The sequence below is a fragment of the Cervus canadensis genome, chromosome 4 (assembly GCF_019320065.1).
Source record: "Cervus canadensis isolate Bull #8, Minnesota chromosome 4, ASM1932006v1, whole genome shotgun sequence".
NCBI classification, from domain to species: Eukaryota; Metazoa; Chordata; class Mammalia; order Artiodactyla; family Cervidae; genus Cervus; species Cervus canadensis.
Genome location: NC_057389.1, coordinates 1,882,062 through 1,909,849, shown reverse-complemented (window position 1 = coordinate 1,909,849; position 27,788 = coordinate 1,882,062). Strand labels below are relative to the sequence as shown.

At 37.0% G+C, this 27,788-nt stretch overlaps 1 protein-coding gene across 4 annotated transcripts in view; it reads right to left on the bottom strand.

Annotated features, from left to right (window-relative positions):
* TMEM232 (transmembrane protein 232) overlaps nucleotides 1-27,788 on the bottom strand; it is a 253,790-nt gene that overhangs the window by 109,086 nt on the left and 116,916 nt on the right. For all 4 annotated transcript variants that reach the window (XM_043464492.1, XM_043464494.1, XM_043464495.1 and 1 more), the window contains 2 exons: nucleotides 23,682-23,860; nucleotides 223-467 (listed from right to left, as the gene is read on the bottom strand). In XM_043464492.1, the coding sequence (XP_043320427.1) occupies nucleotides 223-467; nucleotides 23,682-23,860 (424 nt within the window). The remainder of the gene's footprint in view (nucleotides 1-222; nucleotides 468-23,681; nucleotides 23,861-27,788) is intronic.

Below are 27,788 nucleotides of genomic sequence, written 5' to 3'. Positions count from 1 at the left end.
CAATAATACCTATTTTAAGCACGAGGAAACACTTTCTGAGAAAGGAATACTTGCTCATGATAAAATATCTAGATAAAATATCTAGAAGGTGATGAAGCCAAGATTTGAATCAAAAAAGGAAAACTGAGTTACATAAAGTGGCACATGATTATGGGTAATTCACAGGATTCCAAAATGTTATGTTAGAATAACAGAAATATTTTGAATAGTGCATCACCTTACCTTACAGTAAAACGTAGGACTGTCTTCTTCATGGAATCCTGCGTTTTGTTCATATCTTTCCTTTGATACCGTTTCAGTGGTTTTTTCAGAGGAAGAAGACAGGCATCCACGGAAGGGAAGAACAGTTTGGAAAGCACGCTGGCAATTCTCCAGCCTATATATTTGGAGAAACTTTCATCCCCTGTATTTGATGACACTTTTGTACGATAACCTGTGAAAGGATCAGTTGGGTCATTTATCTCCGCCTGTTTAAAGAAAAAAAAAAAAAGTAAAAACATAGAATTAAATGAGAGAAAAATAATGCATTATTAAATAAAAGGTAAAATATATATTTATTTTTTTTGACTAGGAAAGAAATATTCTTCCTATTAAATAAAAATAAGCTTTAAAGGAGAAAGATGCATTTTCTCAAAAGATTTTAAAAATCATAGCAAGAATTTTCAACAACAACAAAAAACTATTAAGCATGAAGGAAATTAGTCTTGAAATTTTTTAAATGTAATGATATAATTTCTATTTTAAATCTGTATATGTCCCATACAAGAATTTCATAAGCATTTATAATACTAACTTAGTAAGAAAGTAAGCAATCAGTTGAAGCATTGATAATATAAATGTCTTATTAGGTCAGAATTTCATTTCTGTCTGTGTAATCTAAACTTTCCCTGAAGTCAACAGAAAATTTCTATAGCATGAAATCTGAGTTAAGTAAAAAACAAAAAGGGCTTTATAGTTAGCTTGTATTGGAAATGTTACAGGATTTAGATTTATATTGAATTATGTCCTAATACAGAAACACACACACACACACAAAAAAACCTTCACAATATCTAAGCAATTTTTATTCATGTAAGAGCAATTTTCTGAATTTTCTTATTTGTGTCCAATAATATCCATGACTGATTTTTAATTATACCTTCTTCTGAAACAGCTAAAGGTACATTTTCTTCAGCTGGAATCAGTAAAAATAAATGAAGATGTAAGTTTCACAATGTCATTTATTATGTTTTTTAGGGTTCACAATATGTTAATATTAAAAATTCTTTCTCATAACTAAGTTAGGTACTGCCTCCTTTTATTTGTTTTTACAGTTTTATTTAATATTATCCATCTTCAAGCAGCTCATTACTAGTCACTCAGGATTCATTTTAAATATCTGTAGATCCTACAGTAGAAAATGAAGAATGAAAAATGTTTTCTTCATATGAACATCTACCTAACCTCTTTAGGATTCCAGGATTAGGGCTAGCACAGTAAAATTACTATTTAAAGACTAACTATTGCATTATCTCAGCTTCCTTGATGGCTCAGCAGGTAAAGAATCTGCCTACAATGCAGGAGACACAGGAGACACAAGTTCAGTCCCTGGGTCAGGAAGATCCCCTGGAGGAGGAAATGACAACCCACTCCAGTATTTCTTGCCTGAATAATCCCATGGACAGAGAAGCCGGGTGGGTTACAGTCCAAAGGGTTGCAAAGAGTCAGACATGACTGAATGATTTCATTATCTAGACAAAATTACAGTGGAAAAAATGAAAACAATCTTAAGATTAAGACTGAACAAGTAAAGGTTTAAAGCAATAAGGAAAACAGAAAAAGGCAGAGTAAATAATGCAGAAGACTGAAAGGATAAGAAAGAATAACAGGCAAAACATATGTAAAAAGGATGTGGTGAAAATCATGCAAGTAGGTAAGCATCAAAATAATGAAATGAAGACTCAAAGTAGCCTCTAAGTGCTAGAAAATTAATACTGACCTTTAAAAAAGAGGGCTATATTTTCACTATTTCAGAAAAAGAACATTATCACCAGCCTTTTTTGATATATACCTACTCTTAAATATCTTTGATTTCCATTATCTCTGGATATTGAAATCAGTATACAATTCCGTTTATACTATTCCCAGTGTGTATCTTGCTTATTAACCAGGTCAAGATCATGGAAAGAGCATTCAATTTGAAACAAGAAATTAAATGTGCCTAGGACACTCAGTAGCTGTGGTGATTTTCAGGACATTATTTAAGGTCTCAAAGTCTGCATGTCCCATCGATAAAATAGTTATCACAATACCTGGGCTATTTATTCTGCTCCATTTCTGTGGATTAACTTTTTCATAAGAAAAGGTAGTTCAAAATCAATAACACCATATAGTACAAATATATTACTAAGAGCTCTTCCATTGCTAAGAGAATATGAATGAATAAGTGAGTAAATGAATAAACCAACAAAAGTAGTGTCTTCTCATCACATAATTTCGGGTAACTACATCGTTTCCAGGAGAGCACTGCTGAGTATCACAGAATCTTCATGCCCTTCTCACTCCGTCTCACCTGGCTGCGCTTTGCCTTCTGCCCTCCTGGACGGTTATAGACCCAGAGGCCAGCTCTCTCCCAGAGCAGCGTGAAGACTGCCACAGCCTCCACCATGGTTCCCTACTTGAAATCTCAGGTTAGTTTTCCTCCCTCAGTGATTTCCAAGGCATTCAACTTATGGAAATGTAATTTCAAATACTGGTCAAATGCATATCGGCCTTATCTATAAAAGGTTTTGTTTGCTTTCCTGCAGGAAGAAGCCAGAAAAGAAGATGGACTTTGCCGTTAGAAAGATCTGAAATCAGGTCTAGCTATTCCACTTACTAATTAAGGATGCAACTTGCAGAATTTAGTTAATCTCTCCAAGTCTATGTTTTGGGTTCAGTTTGGTTTCACCGTGTTTTTCATTTGTGACGTAGAGATAATAATAACCACTCCTTAGAGTTTTGTGAGGGTTCACTTAGATAACAAAGGGTGATCTGTCTAGCCAACAGTGAGACGCTCAACAGGCATCAGTTGCTTTCAGGAGTACCCCAAGATGGACGCTGATGCTCTGCTTTTATGAGGTGCTCCCACCACTGACCTCGAGAAGCCTGATCCACCCTTTTCAGCCAAAGACAAGTTTGTTACATAGTCACTTTCATATTAGCAAATTTATCAAATAGGATTATAATTATACTTCCAGAGTAATCTCTATTCTAAAGAATCTTCTTTTTTCTTGAGCTATTATCCTGGTTTTTTTTTTTTTTTTTTTTTTACCACAATGCAAGGCATGTGGGATCTTAGTTCCCAGACCAGGAATCAAATACATAACCCTAGCATTGGAAGCACAGAGTCTTAACCACAGGGCCACCAGGGAAGACCTATTATTCTCATTTTAAAACTCAGAGACTATGAATTTATTTATGCCAGTGATGCATAAGTATGAATCTATACATCTTAGAAGTTCAGTTGTGTCCGACTCTTTGCGACCCTGTGGACTGTAGCCCACCAGGCTCCTCCGTCTATGGGATTCTCCAGGCAAGAATACTGGAATGGGTTGCCTCTTCCTTCTCCAGGGGATCTTCGCGACCCAGGGATTGAACCCAGGTCTCCTGCACTGCAGGCAGACACTTTAACCTCTGAGCCACCAGGGATACATCTTAGAAGTAAATTTACCCAAAATATTAATGACCACTTTTTAAGTAGACTCCAAAATCATGAAATTACTATTTAGTCTACCAATGAGTATTATCCCAAATTCCATCTTTATACATTAATATTCTTATCATGTGTCCCTATTTTTTAACAACGCCATGTAGGCTTTAAAATTCAGGATTCTTCTTATTACATTGTCGAAAGTTGATACTTTTTATTAAGAAACATGACAATTTTTGATTACCTATGCTAATTTTATTGATTTAGTATTAAAATTGGGAAAGTGGTACTCCTGAAGAGTATTTCTCTCACACACAGATTGTAGCCACATGCAAGGTCAGATTTTCATCCTTCTGTCTTTATTTTGGGCATAATGATGGTAAAAATCATGATTCATTTAGGCTGGCAAGAAGATGGATAACTCAGAGTAGGTGAAATTACCCAAAGAATTGTGATGTAGTAGCAACACAAAAGAAAACAAAATCCTGTCCAGAGTTCTGCATTTTCCATCAGTGTTTAGGAAACTGTAGTAAACACACTAAAACTGAAGCTAATTCACACTGCCCTTGACATGAGAGAATAAAAAAGAAAGAAATAGGGTGTTAGGCACTGCAGCATAGTCTGCGTCAAATATTGTCTCCATCCCTGTGTCTCTGTTTTTGGTCTCCACTTGGCCTTAAGTAGACTCAGAGCTGAGAACATTTAATTTATTTGTGAAAATATATATAATTTTTCTTCAAAGTTCAAAATGTAAATGAAAGTGACTCACTGGTGGTCTCAAAAGATTATTGCCTGCGGGAGTTATAAAATCTCACAAAGGAGGACAGCAGTTACTAAAATTGTGGTCCTCAGACCATTATTATTGTCATCGCCTAGGGGCATGTTATAAATAGAGAATTTCAGGCCATACTCCTAAATGTATTAAAGTTTAAAAACCACCATTACAGTAGATTAAGAAAAGGACTAGATGGGAATATCCACTTTCCCACTTTAGAGATTGAGTGACCCTGCGCAAGTTACTTCACCTCTCTGAGCATGTTTCTTCGTTCCTAAAATGGAATGATAATACTACTCCCCTTCCTAGGCGCCTGTAAAAATTAAACACAAGAACTGAATATATTTTCTAGCATAGTGTCTGACACACAAAAGTTCTTCAATAAATACTAGTTCCTTGTTTGTATCTAATTTTAGAGGCAGGATGACACGGAAACGGCAGAACCCTTGGGTTCAGCTCACTCATAGGTGCATCCACACTACTCACTTATTTTAACCTTGTTTGGACTCAGAGTCTCACCTGTGTGAGTGGTGATGGTGGTGGAATTATGAGGTTTGGGTGAGTTACCTTAGGTAATGTACTTAGTACAGCAGTTGGCGCATTGTAAAAACGCTACAAATATTTTTGTTTTCTTAAGACAATGTGTCTGTTATACTGAAATTCTATCGATAAGTATGTAAAGAAACTGTACACTTCCAAAAATGCATCTCCCTTTCCCCACTCAAGAGTTTCCATTTATGCCTGAAGAAGAACCATATGTGGGGGAAGGGAGAGAGATACTGAGAGAATAGAGACAAATACTGCTCTTGGTTCTGTTTTGCTGCTTTACAGAGTGAATTAGGAGTATGGAAATGTCATTAAGAATAAAAACAGATTTTATTTTAAAGACCTCACCATGAAATGTTAACCACCAAGTGCTTACCTACTGAGTCAAAGGTATTCTGAATAAAGTCGCATATTCATTTTAGCTGTACATATTTCCTTTTGATATTTTAGGTCATGTAACAGATGGCAGAGAGCATTTATACATGATGACTTTTCCTAGACGTGCCAACATATGCTGCCGAATTGCCTATACAGCGGAGCCTTGCTCATTGCAAGTCTCCCTGGAAGTATTTCAAACAAAGCACATCAATTAACACTTGTTTATTATGCCGCTGTGAGTATATGACAGTTTTTGATTTCTTTCCCAAAAACTCAGGCAACAGTTGGGTTTATATTGAATTTGTCAGATAAAGGGCTCATGTTTAGGGATCTATTTAGAAATGTTTTTCACTTCAAATATGCTATTAAATATCTCACTTCTCATCTAACCTCCATTAAGCATCAAATTTTGTGAACAGATATAAAAAGAATTATAGACGATGGAATGTTATTATGGATTTAAAAAAAATACAAGACATAAAAGTACACAACACAGTAAAGGATTTACTAGTGATGTAGATAAACTCAGGTATTAAATGTAAACCTTAAATTATTAAATTCAGTAGATTATCATGTGAATTGCATATATATTTTTAAAGTATAAAAAGAGAAAATCTCTCTTAATTCCATAAATATACAAGTATCATCAATCCTTCTGAAATAAATCCTTCCCACTCTAATGTGGCCTATAATTAATGCTGTGATTCACCCTGTGTAGGTAATATGATGATTACCTTACATGAAGCAAGTATCTGGGAGCAAGGTATTGGGAAGGAAAGAATAAACAAAGGTTTTCTATAATCACACTTATTTGCATTAACTGAAATAAGAGTAGAATAAATATTGTAGATCAAAGTATCTGAGGCACAAGCCTTCACTGTATAGTTTTTTTTTTTTTTTAATATGCTCTCTGTTCACATTGAACAGTGAGGAAAGATCTGAAGACTAACAGAGGTTTTACCACTTGTATAAGTTTCTATTTTATGCTACAGCATTTGTTTCCCCAAAGAGATGTGAAGGTGAAGTGCAGGTGATAGTGTTAGTCACCCAGTCGTGTCCAGCACTTTGTGACCTGTGGACTGTCCACTCTTTGGGACCTCGTGGACAGTAGCCCGCCAGGCTCCTCTGTCCACGGGAGTCTCCAGGCAAGGATAAGGGAGTGAGTAGCCACTCCATTCTCCGGGGGATCATCACGACCCAGAAATCAAACCAGGGTCTCCCTCATTACAGGCAGATTCTTCACTGTCTCATTCACCAGGGAGGCCCCAAGAATACTGGAGTGTGTAGCCATCCCTTTCCCAGGGATCAAACGGAGGTCTACACTGCAGGCAGACACTTAACCATATGAGCTACCAGGGGAGCACCAGACAGTAGTGTAAGTGGTTCAGTGGGATGTGGGAATTAGTGGCTAATTTCTTAAAACTAAGGATATTTAGGAATAAGTAACCTTTTTATTTTATTACTGTAAATGTGTTGCCATTATAGGGCCAAAGAAAAGGAAAGAAAACCTTGATTATATCATGCTTATGTTCTACTGTAAAATTAAACCTATAAAGATAAATTGTATAGAAAGTATTCAGACAAGACAGTACAGTTTTAATAAATTCAAAATATTTGCTCTAACATATTACACCTATAGACCAAATGTGCTCATTCTTTTGAAATCATCTTGCTTTGTTTTATTCATATGTGTGATTTAGTTGTTTAAGTTATTCCACAGTACCATTATTAATTCGCTTAAGAATAGGCAGACTTTTAAAATATAAGATAAATGAGTATCATTTTCCCCAGGAAAATTAAGCATGAAAGGGAGCTTCCGCTGTAGAATTTAAGGAAGTCAGAAGATCACACGGGAATAATATAAGAACAAAGCGTTGCCCACGGATGGCAGAGAGAAAACCTGAAAACTGCATAGATACTGATCACTTTGGGCTCCAAAATCACTACAGGCGGTGACTGCAGCCATGGAATTAAAAGACGCCTGCTTCTTGGAAGAAAAGCAATGACCTAGACAGTGTATTAAAGAGCAGAGACATTACTTTGCCTGGAAAGGTCTGTCTATTCAAAGCTGTGGCTTTTCTAGTAGTCATGTAAGGATGTGAGAGTTGGACAATAAAAAAGGCTGAGCACTGAAGAACTGATACTTTTGAACTGTGGTGTTGGAGAAGACTCTTGAGAGTCCCTTGGACTGCAAGGAGATCCAACCAGTCCATCCTAAAGGAAATCAACCCTGAATATTCACTGGAAGGACTGATGCTGAAACTGAAGCTCTAATACTTTGGGTACCTGATGCGAAGAGCTGACTCGTTGGAAAGACCCTGATGCTGGGTCTTGAAGATTGAAGATTGAAGGGGATGGCAGAGGATGAGATGGTCGGATGGCATCACTGACTTGATGGACATGAGTTTGAGCAAACCCTGGGAGATGGTGAAGGATGGGGAAACGTGGGTTGCTACAGTCCATGGGGTCACAAAGAGTCAGACATGACTGAGCAACTGAACTGAACAGCACTTTGACCTTTTGAATAATTAGCTTTGTAGAATTTAAAGGAGTTAGTTTAGACATTGTTAGTACTGAACCTAGTATAGACATGTTAATATGTAACTTGACATTAAAATTATATTACCTTGAGACTTCCCTAGTGGTTCAGTGGTTAAGACTCCACACTTCTATTGCAGGGGGCCTGGGTACAGTCCCTGGTCAGGGAACCAGATACCACATGCTGCAACTAAAGAGTCTGCATGCTGCTGCTGCTGCTAAGTCACTTCAGTCGTGTCCGACCCTGTGCGACCCCATAGACAGCAGCCCACCAGGCTCCCCAGTCCCTGGGATTCTCCAGGCAAGAACACTGGAGTGGGTTGCCATTTCCTGCAACTAAAAAAAAAAAAACCAAAAAACAAAAAACTCACATGCTACAATGAAGACTGAAGATCCCACATGCGGCATAGCCAAACAAATAAATATTTTTAAAATTTATGTACTAGCTAAAAATAAGTTGGAAAAAATTTGATGACTAAAGTCATAAAAATGATGCAAGGAAAAACATTATATAGGAAAAGAATAAACAGCAATTGATTAGACACTTTCTCCTATCCATACCAAAATAGAATTCTTGGCCAACAAACCTACCCTTTAGAATCAAATTGAATAAAACCCTTCTGTCAGCAAAAACTGACAGAATTAGCCACCAGCCAATGCTCGTGAAAAGAATACGAAAGGATTTTCTTTGAGCAAAAGAAAAATAATCCCGTATAGAAGGCCAGCAATTCAAGAAGAAAAAGTAAGGAAAGAAACAAGTAAATATATCAGTAAAGCAAAAGTATATTGAGTGTATAAAACAACATTAATATGTTGGTATCTGTAAATACACACAGGTGCACATAGCATACACATATAGAAACACATCCAGAGAAACACAATTTAAATGCTCAACAGGAAAAGTGTATAAAAGAAATAAAAGTTGTTAAAATAGTTTAAGACCATTTTATGGCCCAGGAAAACATAAATTCCCCTACATTAGAATGAAATAATGAAGGATTCATTTTGAAACATTGGAGTAACAAATAAAAGACTGCATGACTACATAATAAACAAGCAGAAAAGCTAAGATGAAATGGTATAATGAAAAATCTTCCTGAAAGGGCACAAAACTAATTTTAAAAAAGGATTAGAGGACAACCAGAAAATAAGTAACAAAATGGCAACAAGTACATAGCTATCAATAATCACTTTAAATGTCTGTTGATTAAATAGCTGATTGGATTTAAAAAAAAACAAGTCCTATCTACATGTTGGCTACAAGAGACGCTACAGCTAAAGACAAATGCAGACTGAAAGTGGGGATAGAAAAATATGGTCCATGCAAACAGATGTGAAGAGAAAGCTAGGATAGCAATAATCATATCAGAAAAGTAAACTTTAAAGTCAAACTCTATAATAAAAGACTAAAAAGGACATTATATAATGACAAAGGGATCAATACAAGAGGATAACATTCATAACCATGCATGCACCTAATACAGGGGCTCCTAAATATATAAAGCAAATGTTTACAGACATAAAGGGAGAAATTAACAATAAAGTAGTAGTAAGAAACCTTGACATCCCACTTACATCAATGGACAGAGATCCAGAGAGAAAATCAGTAAGAAAACACTGGTCCTAAGTGACATATTAGACCTGTTGATCTTAATATAGATATTTCAGGACATTTCATCCAAAAGAGTCAAATACATACTGGATTCAAGTGCATATGGAAAGTTCTCCCAGACAGATCATGTGCTAGGATATCTTTGTGTTTTGAACCAAGAAGTTTTTCAGTTGGTTTTGTTTATTCTGAATCCTAGGATATTTTTGGCACCTGTAAGCCCCTTGTTTCATGGCCTCCTAATTCCTGATGTGTGCGTGTTTTACAAGCGTGTGTGTTTTTTTAAATCGCGTGTGACCAAGTGGCAATAAAGCTGGGACTGTGAACTTGGAAAATAAATAAATAAATAAAATAAAAACAAGTCTCAACAAATTTTAGGGGACAAAAGTTATATCAAGTATCACTGTTGATCATAACAATATGAAACTAGAAAACAATTATAAGAAGAAAAATGGGAAAAGCACAAACACATGGAGAGTGGGCCGCATTCTAAACGCTCACACAAAACAGTAACTCAACAAGAAATCAGAGACAGTCGGACTACACCTTCAGACAAATGAAAATCAAGACAGAACTTTCCTACATCTATAGGACATAGCAAAAGCACTTCTGAGAGAAATTTTTAGCAATAAGGCCTACTTCATGAAGCAACACAAATCTCAAATAATCTAAATGAGCATCTAAGCAAAATTAGAAAAGGAACAAAGCCCAAAGGAAGCAGAAGAAATAAAATAATAAAGGTAATAAGAAAATAAATAAAATATAGACCAATAAAACAATAGGAAAGATCAATGAAACCAAGAGTTGATTTTCTTTTGAAAAATAAACAAATTTGATAAGCCTGTAGCTAGGCTCATTAAAAATAAAAAAGACAGGATACAAATAAATAAGAAATGAAAGAGGAGAAATTACAAATAATATGAGAAAAAATCATAAGAGAATAGTATAAATAGTTAAATGTCAACAAATTGCATAACCAAGAACAAAGGGATAAACCTTTAGAAACATTTACCCTATAATCTATCAAGATTAAATCAGGAGGAAATAGACAATCTGAACAGATTGATTACTATAAATTAAATTGAATCAAGAATCAAAAATCTTCCAAAAAATTCCAGGAACAGATGTATTCACAGGAGAATTCTACCAAATATAAAAAGGAGAGTTAATACCTATCCTCAAACTATTCCAAAAAACTAAAGAGGAAGGAACACTCCCAAATTCATTCAACAAGGCCACCATTACCTCATATCAAAACCAGACACTACAAAAAACAAAAGTACAAGTCACTGTCTTTGATGAATATGGATGTAAGAATCCACAACAAAATATTGGCATACTTAATTCAACAAACATAAAAAAGACCATACACCGTGAACAAGTGAGATTTTATTCCAGGAAAGCAAGTATAGTTCAACTTAAGAAACTCAAATCAACGTGATACCCCACAGTCACAAGATAAAGGATAAAAATCACGTGATCATCTCAGTAGACACAGGGAAAGCATCTGACACAATTCAATACTCATCCATGATAAACATTCTCAACAAAGTTTGTATAGAGGGAAAATATCTCAATAAAATAATGGCCATTTATGAAAACCCATAACTAACATCATCAGTTCAGTTCAGTTCAGTCGCTAAGTCGTGTCCGACTCTGCGACCCCATGGACTGCAGCATGCCAGGCCTCCCTGTCCATCACCAACTCCTGGAGTTTATCCAAAGCCATGTCCATTGAGTCGGTGATGCCATCCAGCCATCTCATCCTCTGTCATCCCCTTCTCCTCCTGCCCCCAATCCCTCCCAGCATCAGGGTCTTTTCCAATGAGTCAACCCTTTGCATCAGGTGGCCAAAGTATTGGGGTTTCAGCTTCAGCATCAGTCCTTCCAATGAACACCCGGGACTGATCTCCTTTAGGATGGACAGGTTGGATCTCCTTGCAGTCCAACGGACTCTCAAGAGTCTTCTCCAACACCACAGTTCAAAAGCATCAATTCTTCGGTGCTCAGCTTTCTTTATAGTCCAACTCTCACATCCATACATGACCATGGGAAAAACCATAGCCTTGACTAGACGGACCTTTGTTGGCAAAGTAATGTCTCTGCTTTTTAACATGTTGTCTATGTTGGTCATAACTTTCCTTCCAAGGAGTAAGATCATACTCAATGGCTAAAAAAGAAAGCCTTTCCTCTAATATCAGTATCAAGGATGCCCACTCTCACCATTTCTATTTAACATAGTACTGGAAGTCTTAGCCATAGCAATCAGACAAAATAAATAAAAGGCATCCACATTGGAAGGGAAGAAGTGAAACTCTCATTATTTTCAGGTGTTGTTTAGTTGCTTAGTTGTGTCTGACTCATTTGCAGGTGATACAATACTTTATATAGAAAAACCTAAAAGTACACATTCCAAAGACCCTGATGCTGGGAAAGACTGAGGGCAGGAGGAGAAGGGGACGACAGAGGATGAGATGCTTGGATGGTATCATCAACTCGATGGACATGAGTTTGGGTAAATTCCAGGAATTGGTGATGGACAGGGAGGCCTGGTGTGCAGTGGTTCATGGGGTCGCAAAGAGTCGGACACGACGGAGCAACTGAGCTGAACTGAACTGAAAAGTACACACACAGAATTAAAACTAATAATTAAATTCGGTAAAGTTGCAGGCTACAAGATTAATATGCACAAATCTGTTGCTTTTCTATAGACTAATACTGTACTATGTGAAAGAGAAATAAAAAAAAATAATCCCACTGAAAACTACATCAAAAAGAATGAAATATACATGAATAAACTTAACCAAAGAGGTAAAAGAACTATACTCTAAAAACTATAAGACACTGGTGAAGGAACTTAAATTTGATATGAATACATGGAAAGATAGCCTGTGCTAATGGATTGGAAGAATACTGTGAAAATTTCCATCCTACCTACTCAAAGCAATCTACAAATTTAATCCAATACCTATCAAAATATCAGTGATATTTTTCATAGAATTAGAACAAATAATTCCAAAATTTGGATAGAACCATGGAAGACCCCAAATGGCCACAGCAATCTTAAGAAAAAGGGACAAACCTGGAGGTATCATGATTCCTGACTTCAAACTATACTACAAAAATGTTAGTCGCTCAGTCATGTCAGGTTCTGCGGCCCCATGGACTGTAGCCCGCCAGGCTCCTCTGTCCATGGGATTTTCCAGGCAAGAATACTGGAGGGGTTGCCATGCCTTTCTCCAGGAGACCTTCCTAACACAGGGATTGAACTGGGGTCAGTAATCAAAACAATATGGTAATGGAAAAAAAAAAAAAAAAACAGACATACTGATCAATAGCCAAGAATAGAGAGTCCAGAAGGAAACCTACACACAGGTAGGCAATTAATTGATAACAAAGCAAGCAAAAACATGCAATGGAGAAAAGGCAATCTCTGAAAGAAGTGGTGTTGGAAAAACTGGACAGGTGCATTAAATGAATGAAATTCAAACAGTTTCTTATACCTTATTCAAAATAAACTCAAAATGAACTCTAGACCTAAAATGTAAAGACTAGAAACCATAAATCTCCTATAAAAAATATAAGCAGTACACTCTTTGATGTAAATCTTGGCAATATTACTTTGGATCTGTCTCTTCAAACAAGAGAAACAAAAGCGAAATAAACAAACTGACCAAATTACACTTACATCCTTTGCAGAGTGAAGAAAGACAACAACAAAACAAAAAGACAACCTACTGAATGGGAGAAGATATCAGTAAGTGATGTGTCTGATAGGAGTTAATGCCCAAAATATGCGAAGGGTTCACGCCACTCAGTGTCAGAAAACAACTCAGGTAAAAATGGGGTGTTCTGAGAGAGCAGCATTGAAACATGTATACTATCAAGGGTGAAGCAGATCGCCAGCCCAGGTTGGATGCATGAGACAAAGTGCTCGGGGCTGGTGCACTGGGAAGACCCAGAGGGATGGGATGGGGAGGGAGGCAGGAGGGGGGATCGGGATGGGGAACACATGTAAATCCATGGTTGATTCATGTCAATGTATGGCAAAAACCACTGCAATATTATAAAGTAATTAGCCTCCAACTAATAAAAATAAATGAAAAAAAAGGGCAATAGATCTCATTAGACATTTATCCAAAAAAAAAAAAAAATATATATATATATATATATATATGTGTGTGTGTGTGTGTGTGTGTGTGTGTATTCAGAGATAAAGAGATGGCCAGTAGGCACACGAAAAGATGTTAAACATCACTAATCACTAGGAAAATGCAAACCAAGACCACAATGAGGTATACCTCACACAGGTCAGAATGCCTATCTTCAAAAATGCAACACATTATGAACATTGGTGAAGTTGTGGAAAAAAGGGAACCCAGTACATAGTTGATAGGAATTTAAATTGATAGGCACTGTGGAAAACAGTATGAAGGTTCTTCAAAATATTAAAAGAACCACTACCTAGAGTCAAACAATTCCGCTCTTAGGTATATATCCCAAGAAAACAAAAACACTTATTCAAAAAGATACAAGTATTCCAGTGTTCATGGCAACATTATTTACAATAGATAAAAACTGGAAGCAACCTAAGTGTCCATCAACAGATGAATGGATAAAGATTGTATATATATTATATATATTTTTCAGAGTGAAGAAAGACAACAACAAAGCAAAAAGACAACCTACTGAATGGGAGAAGATATCGGCAAATGATGTGCCTGATAGGAGTTAATGTCCAAAATATACAAAGAGTTCACACAACTCAGTATCAAGAAAACAACTCAATTAAATATATATATATATTATATATTTATTTATAATAATTTTATTTATATAATATAATAATTTATTTATAATAAATTATATTATATATAATACATATATGTATATATGTATTACTTAGTTATAGAAAAAAATGAAATTTTGCCATTTGCCACAACATAGATGGACCCGAAGGGTACTATGCTTAGTGAAGTAAGTCAGAGAAAAACGAATGCTGTATATTTTCACTTACATATGAAATCTAAAAATTAAAACAAATGAATGCATATGAGAAAGCAAACAGACCCATAGAGGATAAATTAGTGATTACTAGTAAGCGGGAGAGTGGGGCAGAGGCAAGGGAGGGGAAGCTGCATAAGAGGTACAAACTACCAGGGATAAAATAAGACACAAGGATAAAATGCAAAGCACGAAGAATATGACCAATATTTCAAAATAACTTTAATGGAATATAATTTATAAAACTATCGATCTCTACGCTGCATACCTGAAGTTAATATAGCACTATAAATAAAATAAACTTCAATAAAAAAGAATTGAATTGAAAAGGGGGGGAAAAGGAGAGCCAGGAAGAGGAAGTAAAAATAGAATAGTAAATAACAAGATGTAGCAATAAACACAAATACATTCTAATGGCATTAAGTGCAAATAGAATAAGGGTTAAAATGCAAGGTCAATAATTTTCAGGTTAAAAAATACTGCTTCTCTAAAGATATATACATATAAGGATTCAAAGAGCTTGAAATTTTAAAAAAAGGAAATAGGTACTCCATGCAAATACTAACCAGAAGGACCCTAATAAAAGAAAGGTACAGTGGTTATACTCATAATAGAAAATATACAGTTTTTATAAAGAATAACATTTCATTATGATGAGACTATTGTCCCTGAGCACATAATTAAACTAGAAATCAAAAATCATAAACATAACAACAAATCTCCACATATGTAGTCATTACAAAATCTTCAATAACCAATGGTTCAAAACAAAAGTAATAAGTATCAGTATCAAGAGAATCAAAACTTGTTTTTCATAAACTCTTGGCATAATAGACTAAAAGGAGAACAGCAGAGATAACATCGTGACAGGTTCTAAATATGCTAAACATCACAGAAGGATATCGTGAGGGATATCATAACGTATCTTTAAAATGGAGATGGCATAGATTAATTCTTAGGGAGGAAAACAACAACCAAAGCTGAAGCAAAGAAAAATAAAGTCTAGGAAGGCATACAACTGAAAGTTAATTCTACAAATTAAAACCTTTTCTATAAGTATTCATGATCAAATGTTCTCACTTGGAAATTCTACAAAATTATTAAGGAAGAAATCATGACAATAAGACAAAATTCTTCCGAAGAACAGAAAAAAATAAAAAGGATAACCACTTCCAAATACATTGTATTCCTTCAGCATAACTTTGATATAAAATCTTATAAGAAAACATTATAAGAGAAACATTATGGGTGCAATATCTTGAGCAAAATAATATCAAAGCAGATACAGCCATATTAAAACATTACTACAGCATGAACAAGTGTTTTTCATACAGGGATGCAGTGACTATTCAACATGAGAAAATCAAACAATGTAATCTGCACCAATATCCACAGTCAAATTACTTTACCTTTTAGGAACCTCAACTGTCCTTATTTAATATAACAATTTCCTCATCAGTAAATCAAGATTTATCTCAGTTCAGTCACTCAGACATGTCCAACTCTTTGCAACCCCATGGACTGCAGCACACCAGACTTCCCTGTCCATCACTGTCTCCCAGAATTTGCTCAAACTCATGTCTATTGAGTCAATGATGCCATCCAACCATCTCATCCTCTGTTGTCCCCTTCTCCTCCCACCTTTGGTCTTTCCCAGCATCAGGGTCTTTTTCAGAGTCAGTTCTTCACATCAGGTGGCCTAATACTGGACTTTCAACTTCAGCATCAGTCCTTCCAATGGACACCCCGGAATGATCTCCTTTAGGATGGACTGGTTGGATCTCCTTGTAGTCCAAGGGACTCTCAAGAGTCTTCTCCAACACCACGTTTCAAAAGCATCAATTCTTCAGTGAAGGCTTTCTGTATGGTCTAACTCTTACATCCATACATGACTACTGGAAAAACCATAGCCTTGACTAGATGGACCTTTGTTGGCAAAGTAATGTCTCTGCTTTTTAGTATGCTATCTAGGTTGGTCATAACTTTCCTTCCAAGGAGTAAGTGTCTTTTAATTTCATGGCTGCAATCACCATCTGCAGTGATTTTGGAGCCCAGAAAAATAAAGTCAGCCACTGTTTCCACTGGTTCCCCATCTCCTTACCATAAAGTGATGAGACCAGATACCATGATCTTTATTTTTTGAATGTTGAGTTTTAAGCCAGCTTTTTCACTCTCCTCTTTCACTTTCATCAGGAGGCTCTTCAGTTCTTCTTCACTTTCTGCCATAAGCATGGTGTCATCTGCATATCTGAGGTTATTGATATTTCTCCCAGCTATCTTGATTCCAGCTTGTGCCTCATCCAGCTCAGTCTTTCCCATGATGTGCTCTGCATATAAGTTAAATAAGCAGGGTGACAATACACAACCTTGATGTACTCCTTTCCTGATTTGGTACCAGTCTGTTGTTCCATGTCTGGTTCTAACTGTTGCTTCTTCACCTGCATACAAACTTCTCAGGAGGCAGGTCAGGTGGTCTGGTATTCCCATCTCTTGAAGAGTTTTCCAGTTTATTGTGATCCACACAGTCAAAGGCTTTGGTATTGTCAATAAAGAAGAAGTTGATATTTTTCTGGAACTCTCTTGCTTTTTCGATGATCCATCAGATGTTGGCAATTTTCTCTCTGGTTCCTCTGCCTTTTTTAAATCCAGTTGGAGCATCTGGAAGTTCTCATTTCATGTACTGTTGAAACCTGGCTTGGATAACTTTGAGCATTACTTTGCTAGCGTGTGAGATGAGTGCAATTGTGTGGCAGTTTGAACAATCTTTGGCAGTGCCTTTGGGATTGGAATGAAAACCGACCTTTTCCAGTCCTGTGGCCACTGCTGAGTTTTCCAAGTTTTCTGGCATGTTGAGTGCAGCACTTTCACAACATCATTTTTCAGGATTTGAAATAGCTCAACTGGAATTCCATCACCTCCACTAGCTTTGTCTGTAGTGATGCTTCCTAAGGCCCACTTGACTTCACATTCCAGGATGTCTGGCTCTAGGGGAGTGATCACACCATTGTGATTATCTGGGTCATGAAGATCTTTTTTGTACAGTTCTTCTGTGTATTCTTGCCACCTCTTCTTAACATCTTCTGTTTCTGTTAGGTCCATACCATTTCTGTCCTTTATCATGCCCATCTTTGCATGAAATGTTCCCTTGGTATCTCTAATTTTCTTGAAGAGATCTCTAGTCTTTCCCATTCTTTTGTTTTCCTCTATTTGTTTGCATTGATCACTGAAGAAGGCTTTCTTATCTCTCCTTGCTATTCTTTGGAACTCTGCATTCAGATGGGTATATCTTTCCTTTTCTCCTTTGCCTTTCACTTCTCTTTTTTTCTAATGAGCTCCCCATGTCTCTTTTTTTCTCATAAACCCCCTTTCCCCCCCACTTCTCTTCTTTTCTCATTATTTTCAAATCTCCTCTTTTCTCATGAACTACCTTTTCTCATGAACTTCTTTTATCATGAATTCCCCAGGTTGGTAGGTGCCCAATATGCTACTGGAGAAGAGTGGAGAAATAGCTCCAGAAAGAATGAAGAGGCTGAGTCAAAGTGAAAACAACACCCAGTTGTGGATGTGACTGGTGATGGAAGTAAAGTCTCATGCTGTAAAGGGAACAATATTGCATAGCAACCTGGAACGTTAGGTCCATGAATCAGGGTAAATTGGAATAGGTCAAACAGGAGATGGCAAGAGTGAATGTCAATATTTTAGGAATCAGTGAACTAAAATGGACTGGAAAGGGTGAACTGAACTCAGATGACCATAGAATTCCTTAGAAGAAATGGAGTAGCCTTAATAGTCAACAAAAGAGTCTGAATTGCAGTACTTGGGTGCAATCTCAAAAATGATAGAATAATCTCTGTTTGTTTCCAAGGTAAACCATTCAATATCACAGTAATACAAGCCTATGCCCCAACCAGTAATGCTGAAGAACTTGAAGTTGAACGGTTCTATGATGACCTACAAGATCGTCTAGAATTAACACCAAAAAAAGATACCTTTTCATTATAGGGGACTGGAATGCAAAAGTAGGAAGTCAAGAAATACCTGGAGTAACAGGCAAATTTGGCCTTGGAGTACAGAATGAAGCAGAGCAAAGGCTAATAGAGTTTTGCCAAGAGAACGCACTGGTCATAGCAAACACCCTCTTCCAACAACACAAGAGAAGACTACACATGGATATCACCAAATGGTCAACACCAAAATCAGATTGATTAAATTCTTTGCAGCTAAAGATAGAGAAGCTCTATATAGTCAGCAAAAAGAAGACTGGGAGCTGACTGTGGCTCAGATCATGAACTCCTTATTGCCAGATTCTAGACCACTCAGGTGTGACCTAAATCAAATCCCTTATGATATACAGTGGAAGTGACAAGTAGTAATTAGATTAGATTAGATAGATCTAATTAGATCTGATTCAAGTGATTAGATCTGATAGACAGAGTGCCTGGTGAACTATGGACGGAGGTTTGCAACTTTGTAATGCAGGTGTCTATCAGAAGCATCCCCAAGAAAATCAATACTATAACAACTTATACATCATATGAGGCTTTTTTGAGGATTAAATAATGAATGCATGTAAAGTGTTTAGGACATGGCACACAGTAAATGCCCAACAAATCTTAGTCATTACTACTAGTGTGTTTTAAGAAATAATTATGAAAGAAGAATTCCCTGGGGGTCCAATATCAAGAATTTGTATGGCAATCCTGGGGAAGCAGATTCCATCCCGGGTCAGGGAAATAAGATTCCGTGTACTGTGGAACAACCAAGCCTCCATGCCACAACTACTGAGCTCACAAGTCCTGGAGCCCAAGCAAAACAACTAGAGAGTCTGGACGCTGCAATGACTGAACCTGCGTGCCACAGCCGGAGAGTCCGTGTGCTGTGGTGAAAGAGCCACTTAACAATTAGATCCCGCATGCCCCTCTAAGACCCAGTGCAGCTAAATAAAACAATTAAAAACTAAAAAACAAGTATGAAAGAAATAACATTTTCACTGAACATTGTGGAAGATTAAAATCTCATTTATTTAGTGCTCAACTAGAAAACTCCTACAACACTAAAAAAAGAAAAAAAGAAAGAAACTCCAAAACTTAAAGGCTTAACGCAAACATTTGCTTAGCTCCATGGTGCCAAGGTCAACAATTAGAGCTGGGCATGGCAGAATGTGTCTTCTGCTCTCATTTATGTGTCTGTGATCCACTGTTAGATCAGGTTGTTGTTCAGTTGCTCAGTCGTGTCCAACTCTTTGCAACCCCATGGACAGCAGCACGTCAGGTTTCTCCTCGTTCACCGTCTCCCAGAGTTTGCTCAAACTCATGTCCATTGAGTCTATGATGCCATCCAACCATCTCATCCTCTGTCATCCCCTTCTCCTCCCACCTTTGGTCTTTCCCAGCATCAGGGTCTTTTCCAATGAGTCAGTTCTTCACATCAGGTGGCCCAAAGGATTGGAGCTTCAGCTTTAGCATCAGTCTTTCCAGTGAATACTCAGGACTGATTTCCTTTAGGATTCATTGGTTTGATCTCCTTGCAGTCCAAGTGACTCTTAAGAGTCTTCTCCAACACGATAGTTTGAAAGCATCAATACTTTGGTGCTCAGCCTTCTTTATGGTCCAACTCTCACATCCATACATGACCACTGGAAAAATCAGCTGGCCAGGGACCAGCCAGTTTTGAGATGGGGACATTGAAAAACTAGGATGGCTCGTCTCTGCCACGTTGTCTCTCATCCACCTGGTTAACTCTGACTTATTTACAGATCAGTTACAGGGTCCCAGAGAACAAGAAAGGGCAAGCACCAATATATACGCATTTTCAAATCTCTACTTATTAGTATTGTTTAAGTTAGGTCACCTGGTCAAGCCAAGAATTTGAGTGTAGAAAGAAAGATATGATATAGGGACCCTTGAATAAATTGGGGACAATTACCTAACAGTGTACCACAAGTTCCAAAGCAAAATTACCAAACCATTAAAATCCAGTAAGAACAACCTATTTTCTCCTCAAACTGTTTTCTTAAGATCTCCAGTTTTATAAAATCATCCTTTAGTCCCTAAGACCTTACCTTGGTAACCCAAACATACCTTTCAAATTTAATGCCTAGTATTGCCCAATCCAAACTTTCTTCCTCAACTAGAGAAAGCAAACCAATGACTTTCTCTTAAAAATTCCTTATTTATTCTTGGCTCCTACCATTTCCTTATCTTAAAGATGTTCTTTGACCCTCCCCCTTTCGATCATTTCATGTAACTCATCATTTATGTTTCCAGCTCAAATACTGCTAAAACAATAATTCAGTTCAGTCAGTTCAGTCACTCAGTCGTGTCCGACTCTTTGCAACCCCATGAATCGCAGCACACCAGGCCTCCCTGTCCATCACAAACTCCCGGAGTTTACTCAAACTCATGCCCATCGAGTCAGTGATGCCATCCAGCCATCTCATCCTCTGTCGTCCCCTTCTCCTCCTGCCTTCAATCTTTCCCAGCATCAGGGTATTTTCCAATTAGTCAACTCTTTGCATGAGGTGGGCAAAGTATTGGAGTTTCAGCTTCAGCATCAGTCCTTCCAATGAACACCCAGGACTGATCTCCTTTAGGATGGACTGGTGGGGCCTCCTTGCAGTCCAAGGGACTCTCAAGAGTCTTCTCCAACACCACAGTTCAGAAGCATCAATTCTTCGGTGCTCAGCTTTCTTCACAGTCCAACTCTCACATCCATACATGACTACTGGAAAAATGTTTGGTCTCTTTTTTCTTATATTAATGAGTAAAAAAGAGACCAAACATTTATGTGAACTTCCATTTATGCCATGAACTTTAATGAAGCCAGTCACATATAGAATATTCTTTTCGTACTAATCCTTATCTTTCTAAAAAATAGGTCTTCTGGATGAAACAGTAAAATGTACTGTGTAAAGGTTATTTATTGGACATCCTTGCTTCTTCCATAGAACTGAGTATGATAAAATGAATTTAGTAAGTACTCATATTTGCTTCATATTTTTTACTGTTCTTGGTAAGAACTTTTATATAATTTCTCACTTTATATACTCATATATCTCAATATTAAGTAAGAGAATCAAGCTAAACTAAGTGATATTTAATCAACTAGATATTTTCTAATTTATCATTTATATCATTATTTATATTGCTTAGTAATTCAAATATGTCTAGCTCTCTCTAGTTAACCTACATATGAAACAGACCTATAGTAAATTATACCTTTTGTTAGTCTACCTAATACAAATTAAGTTTGCTTTATATTAAATATTTATTACACATAAATTGATATAACTGCTTTTACAAATTTCTAATTTAGATTTTTCTGTAAGGAAAACTTGCCTTCCTCACACACTGACTATTTAAAATGAATGAAAGCATCCCTTGGAAGTCTCACTAAGCACCAAAAACTAATTAGCACATCTAGTGGTTAAGCTTTTGTTTATTCCTTCATTCTCAGAACTGACTGCTTGAGTAATAAGGTCTTCACTTGGATCTAGCATCTAAAAAATATTTGCCATGTCTGATTATCTGACTTATGAATTTCAAATGTAATTATCTATAGAAATTTAGTAAAATTTTGAAGAAAGAAGCTATCTTACACCAAGTGATTGGCTTTGAAAACAGGCATATAAATAGAATTCTAATTCCTGAAATGACAAATTTGAGTTAGCTTATTTATGTAGTTACAATATAAACCACTTGAGATATTAAGTGGCATATGAAAATAGGTACAAAACCAGATAATAACATAAATAATTGAAAGAATCATAGAAGCAGGAAAAAAAGAATATAATAAGACTGAATAAGATGAATTAATCATCCTCTATTTCTCTCAGAAAATGGCTAAAAATTTGACTATTTTTTTAAGCTTCAGCAAGTAGCTTATACAAAATCAATAATAAGGTTCAGAAAGCACATGGAGGATTTATTTTCTATAACCCAGTAAAGAGAATACTGGGTGATATAGTGGTCATCACTATAACAGGCACAATAATTTTCTTTGTTCTTCTCTTTTTTCTGTGTTCCTCACTCCAAAAACCAAGGAAAAGCTGAAGCAAACTGCATAAAAGCAAGTCCATGAAATCCAAAACAATGTAGTTTAAAAGGGCAGCAATTTGATTGTCTTTTTCTATGAAAAAAAAATATTAGAAATCTAGGGAAAAGAATTGACTATGTGTTTTCATATTTTCCTCCATAAAGATCATTACTCCAAATTAGATGTGTAATTCAAAAACAAAGAGTTTAAGGTTCTGTTTTCCACTAAGGATCTGCAGTGTAGGTATTCCGTATAGCAATAATGGCCTACCCATATACTTGGACAATCAATTCAGCAGAGTGAATCATTATTTGCTCTTCTTGTTAACATCAACTCACACCCTCAATTATTAGAAAGCGGGATATTAACAGTGTTAGGATAATTGCATCTGTGAAAGCTAGAAAGAACCAGAAACTTTCAGGGACAGAAAAACAGTATACTTTAGGATAACAAATTAACCTGTTTCAAAATAAGACATGAAGGGGGCAGAGAAATGGTGGCGTTTTGAAATATCATAGGTATCACAGGGATTAAAAAAATCAATGGAAAATCATATTTGTATTTTATGAAGAATGGATAGCTAGTTTCAAAATGATTTTACATATATATTCAAACAGAATGGAAAAACCAAGAATTTGTAAAATATATTTTTAACTTTAAAGAAAAAGACATTAGATGTAGTGAGTCCAAGTTTGTGACTTATATTGTCTGATGCTGGAAAGGTAAACTTGTAAATTAAGATAACTAAATAATTTATTACCCAAATTGAAACACTTTTAAGAATGAATTAGTCCACTACTAATAAGAAAGCTGGAAAATTAGGCATAGACCCAGGCTAACCTCGACAAATTAGAATGTGCAGGCAGCCTAGTTAGAGATGTGTCGTGAAGTCACAAGCCCAAAGCAGAACAATTACTTTTCCCCAAAATTAACTCCTTTCTTGAAGCTGCTTAATCAGAAGACTGCCAACTCTCTTCTTTAACTAAAATTAGGTCAGTGTTATATGTTAAAAATTGTGTTCTCAATTGTGAATCACTGATACACGCTGATTATGGATATTCAGAGATAAAGGACAAATGCTTCCTGGTGATAAAATTTCCTATTGATTACCCAGCGTATTATCTTACCTGAGCAATATTAACTGCATTACAGATTCGCGTATCTTTCTCATGGTCCTTGGTTTTCTGTAACATTTGCCATATTTTGTTCCTAAGACCATCCTGCTCTTTATCTCCCCGGAGTTCCCACGACATTTTCACCAGGTTGTACACTAGGCCATAGCGTCCAGTCCATTTCACCTGATCATCTGTTTAAAAAGAAATATTTTGGGGGGAAGGCATTTTATTCATCTTACTAATGTATGTTATTGTGAAAAGAGAAGACACTTGACTTTATTAATATTTTAAAGTTTTAAATTCTGAGCTTTGGATTTTTTTTTTTACCCATGATTACTTTTACTCCTTTAATTTTAAAACATCTCACAGATGATTTAAAAACTTCTAACCATGTGAAAAGTTACTGACACCTAACTGATATTATAACTCATAAATTAAAAAGTTAAAAGATAAACTCTTAACTATGTACTGTAAACACACTTTCGAAATTCAAATAAAGAGGAATTTGTTTAAGGCAGTATAAACACAGACCACCATGGTGAATTTTCATAATAAATCAGAGAAATAGGAGAAAAATCCTGCCTGGTATAAAAATGATCAAACTCTATGAAATATGGCATCTGAACCAAGAAAAAAAGCTTTAAAAATAATGTGAAAAGCACACAAAAACTACTGATATAATTATAAGCTGGGAGATTTTTTTAAATAATAGATACATAAATCAAATGAAATAGGGGAAGGGAGTAATTAATTCAGAAGAGGATTTTTAAAAGTCTAATACACTTCTCCTTCTAAAAATTATATACCAATTAGCAATTTAAATAAGTTACCAAGTTCTACTTTTAAAATATTCATTTCTCTTACAGAAAAGAGGACAAAGTTTCTCTTTATCTTAATTATATCTTACCTAGATGATATATTGCTATGCAATACTATTCAAGAAAAGAGAACTCTAATTTAGACAGGGATGGGATAAATAAATTTAGAGAATAATGCATGTCTCAAATGATATATGAGTTTAACTTAGCCAAAGAGCACCATGAGGATATTGACTATACGTGAAGCAAGAAAGAGGACTAAGAGGAAGAAAAGGTTCAGAAAGAGAGATGGAAGGTATTCTGGTGAGAGCTAGTCTGACTCTGAAAATCATCGATGCCCTTCTTGAATAAAGAGATAAACACACTCTGAAAAGTCATGATCTTCAACTTTTCCTAATTTAATCTGGATTTCATAGCCAGGTTAATAATAATTATTATTGTTATGATAAATAGAATACCTGGGAATATGTGTCCATATTCTAGTTACTCATTACAATTCTGCTATGAAGACTATATCATACTTAGAATAATAGAAGGGAACATAACATATGAGCCTCAACTTGGATAAAAATTCCTCTAGCATCACACACAGGGTGTATATTGTCACCCTGCTGACTTAACTTATACAGAGTACATCATATGAAATACTGGGCTGGATGAATCACAAGTTGGAATCAAGACTGATGGGAGAAATATCAATAACCTCAGATATGCAGATAACACCACCCTTATGGCAGAAAGTGAAGAGGAACTAAGGAGCCTTTTGATGAAAGTGAAAGAGCAGAGAGAAAAAACTTAAAACTCAACATTCAGAAAACTAAGATATGGCATCTGGTCCCATCATCTCATGGCAAATAGACAGGGAAACAATGGAAACAGTGAGAGACTTTACTTTTGGGGGCTCCAAAATCACTGCAGATGGTGACTACAGTCATGAAATTAAAAGATGCTTGCTCCTTGAAGAAAAGCTATGACCAACCTAGACAACATATTAAAAGGCAGAGACATCACTTTGCCAACAAAGGTCCATCTAGTCAAAGCTATGGTTTTTCCAGTGGTCATGTATGGATGTGAGAGTTGGACTATAAAGAAAGCTGGACGCTGAAGAATTGATGCTTTTGAACTGTGGTGTTGGAGAAGACCCTTGAGAGTCCCTTGGACTGCAAGGAGATCCAACCAGTCCATTCTAAGGGAAATCAGTGTTAATATTCATTGGAAGGACTGAGCTGAAGCTGAAACTCCAATACTTTGGCCACCTGATGCGAAGAACTGACTCTGGAAAAGACCCTGATGCTGGGAAAGATTGAAGGCAGGAGGAGAAGGGGACAACAGCAGATGAGATGGCTGGATGGCATCACCGACTCAATGGACATGAGTTTGAGCAAGCTCTGGGGGCTGGTGATAGACAGGGAGGCCTGGCATGCTGCAGTCCATGGGGTCGCAAAGAGTTGGACACGATTGAGTGGCTGAACTGAAACATAACACCTCACTGAGCAGATACAACATTAGTCTTTTGTGCAAATGTCTACCATTTAATCTGACCTCATTTATCTTTCGTTATCTTACCTTACCCACTTCTCTTATGAACTCTCTATGGTAGCTCCATTTAAGATCCTCTCTGTCCTCCTCTCTTTCTATAGCTGCCTCTCAGCTTGGGGTCAGCTGACCTGTTACTGGGGGACCTGACTGGGCCTGGTTCCTGCGGGTCTCTGAATGGGTGGGAGCATCTCCAGGATCGCGTGGAATAGAGCTGGAGCTGGTCATGGGACCATAGCTGGGTCCACAGGTCTCAGGCCTGTTATCCGGAGTAGGGATGGATTTAGCTCATCTAGGTCTGTGTGCATGCTCCTGCTAGGTCCCTGGGTGGCTTTCTGAGTGCACGGAACTGCTTCCGGACCATGGTAGAGTGAGGCTAGAACCAGGTCTCAGAGATGCTTCAGGATTCACAGGCAGGCCTCAGTCCGTGGGCTCGGGACTCAGGGCACGGCAAGCATGGGTCCTCCCAAGCCCTCTGGTGGGTGGGGCTAGCGGCAGGACTGCAGACAAGCAGGGAGGAGCTGAGTTCACAGGAAGACAGCCGAGATTCTAGGTCCACAGTTAGACCAGTGTTGACAGGCCGGCCACCTAAGTCCAGCCTGCCTTCTTAAAGAGGCTCTCCTGAGTCTTGGGTTGCATTTGTGTTTTACAACCTATTACTTGGGTTTCAAGGTCCTCCCAAAGGAGCTTTTGTTCACGGATGTTTGCCCAAGTTATTTTTGTCTGTGGGAGGATGAAGGCCAAAGGACTCCTGTTCCACCATCTTACAGACATAACTTCCCATATATAATTTCAACTATCGCAGTACACTGATTTTTAACTGGCAAAATTCTTATGAGGGGAAAAATGTATTTTCAGAAGAATTTGCTGCTTAACTTAGCCTCTTAATTGCAACTTACAATTTCTGTTCTCAAATATCAATTTTAGATAGAAGCCTTCCTCCTCTCATTTCTAAACTCATTTCTTTTCTGTGTTCTCTTACCTTCTACTGCACCTTCCTTTCCTGTGAATGGAATAGAAGGTGAGATTGTAAAGAAAAGTACTTTCCTGAATTGGAGAGGCCATGCTTTATGGAATAAGATTATTCCAGTCTTCACCTGACTCTCATCAGCAGTGCGATGCTGTTGTTCAGTTTAAGTCACTTCTGACTCTTTGCAACCCCATGGACTGCAGCATGCCTAGGCTTCCCTGACCTTCACTGTCTCCCAGTTTGTGCAAATTCATGTCCATTGAGTTGATGGTGCCATCCAACCATCCAATCTTTTTCACTCTCCTCTTTCACTTTCATCAGGAGGCTCCTTAGTTCCTCTTCAGGTTCTATCATAAGAGCGGTGTCATCTGCATATCTGAGGTTATTGATATTTCTCCCAGTAATCTTGACTCCAGCTTGTGCTTCATCCAGTCCAGCATTTCTCATGATGTACTCTGCATATAAGTTAAATAAGCAGGGTGACAATATACAGCCTTGATGTACTCCTTTCTCAATTTGGAACCAGTCTGTTGTTCTATCTCTAGTTCTAACTGTTGCTTCTTGACCTGCACACAGATTTCTCAGGAGGCAGGTCAGGTGGTCTGGTATTACCATCTCTTGAAGAATTTTCCACAGTTTGTTGTGATCCACACAGTCAAAGGCTTTGGCGTAGACAATAAAGCAGAAGTAGATGTTTTCCTGGAAATCTCTTGCTCTTTCAATGATCCAATGGATGTTGGCAATTTTATCTCTGGTTCCTCTGCCTTTTCCAAAACCAGCTTGAACATCTGGAAG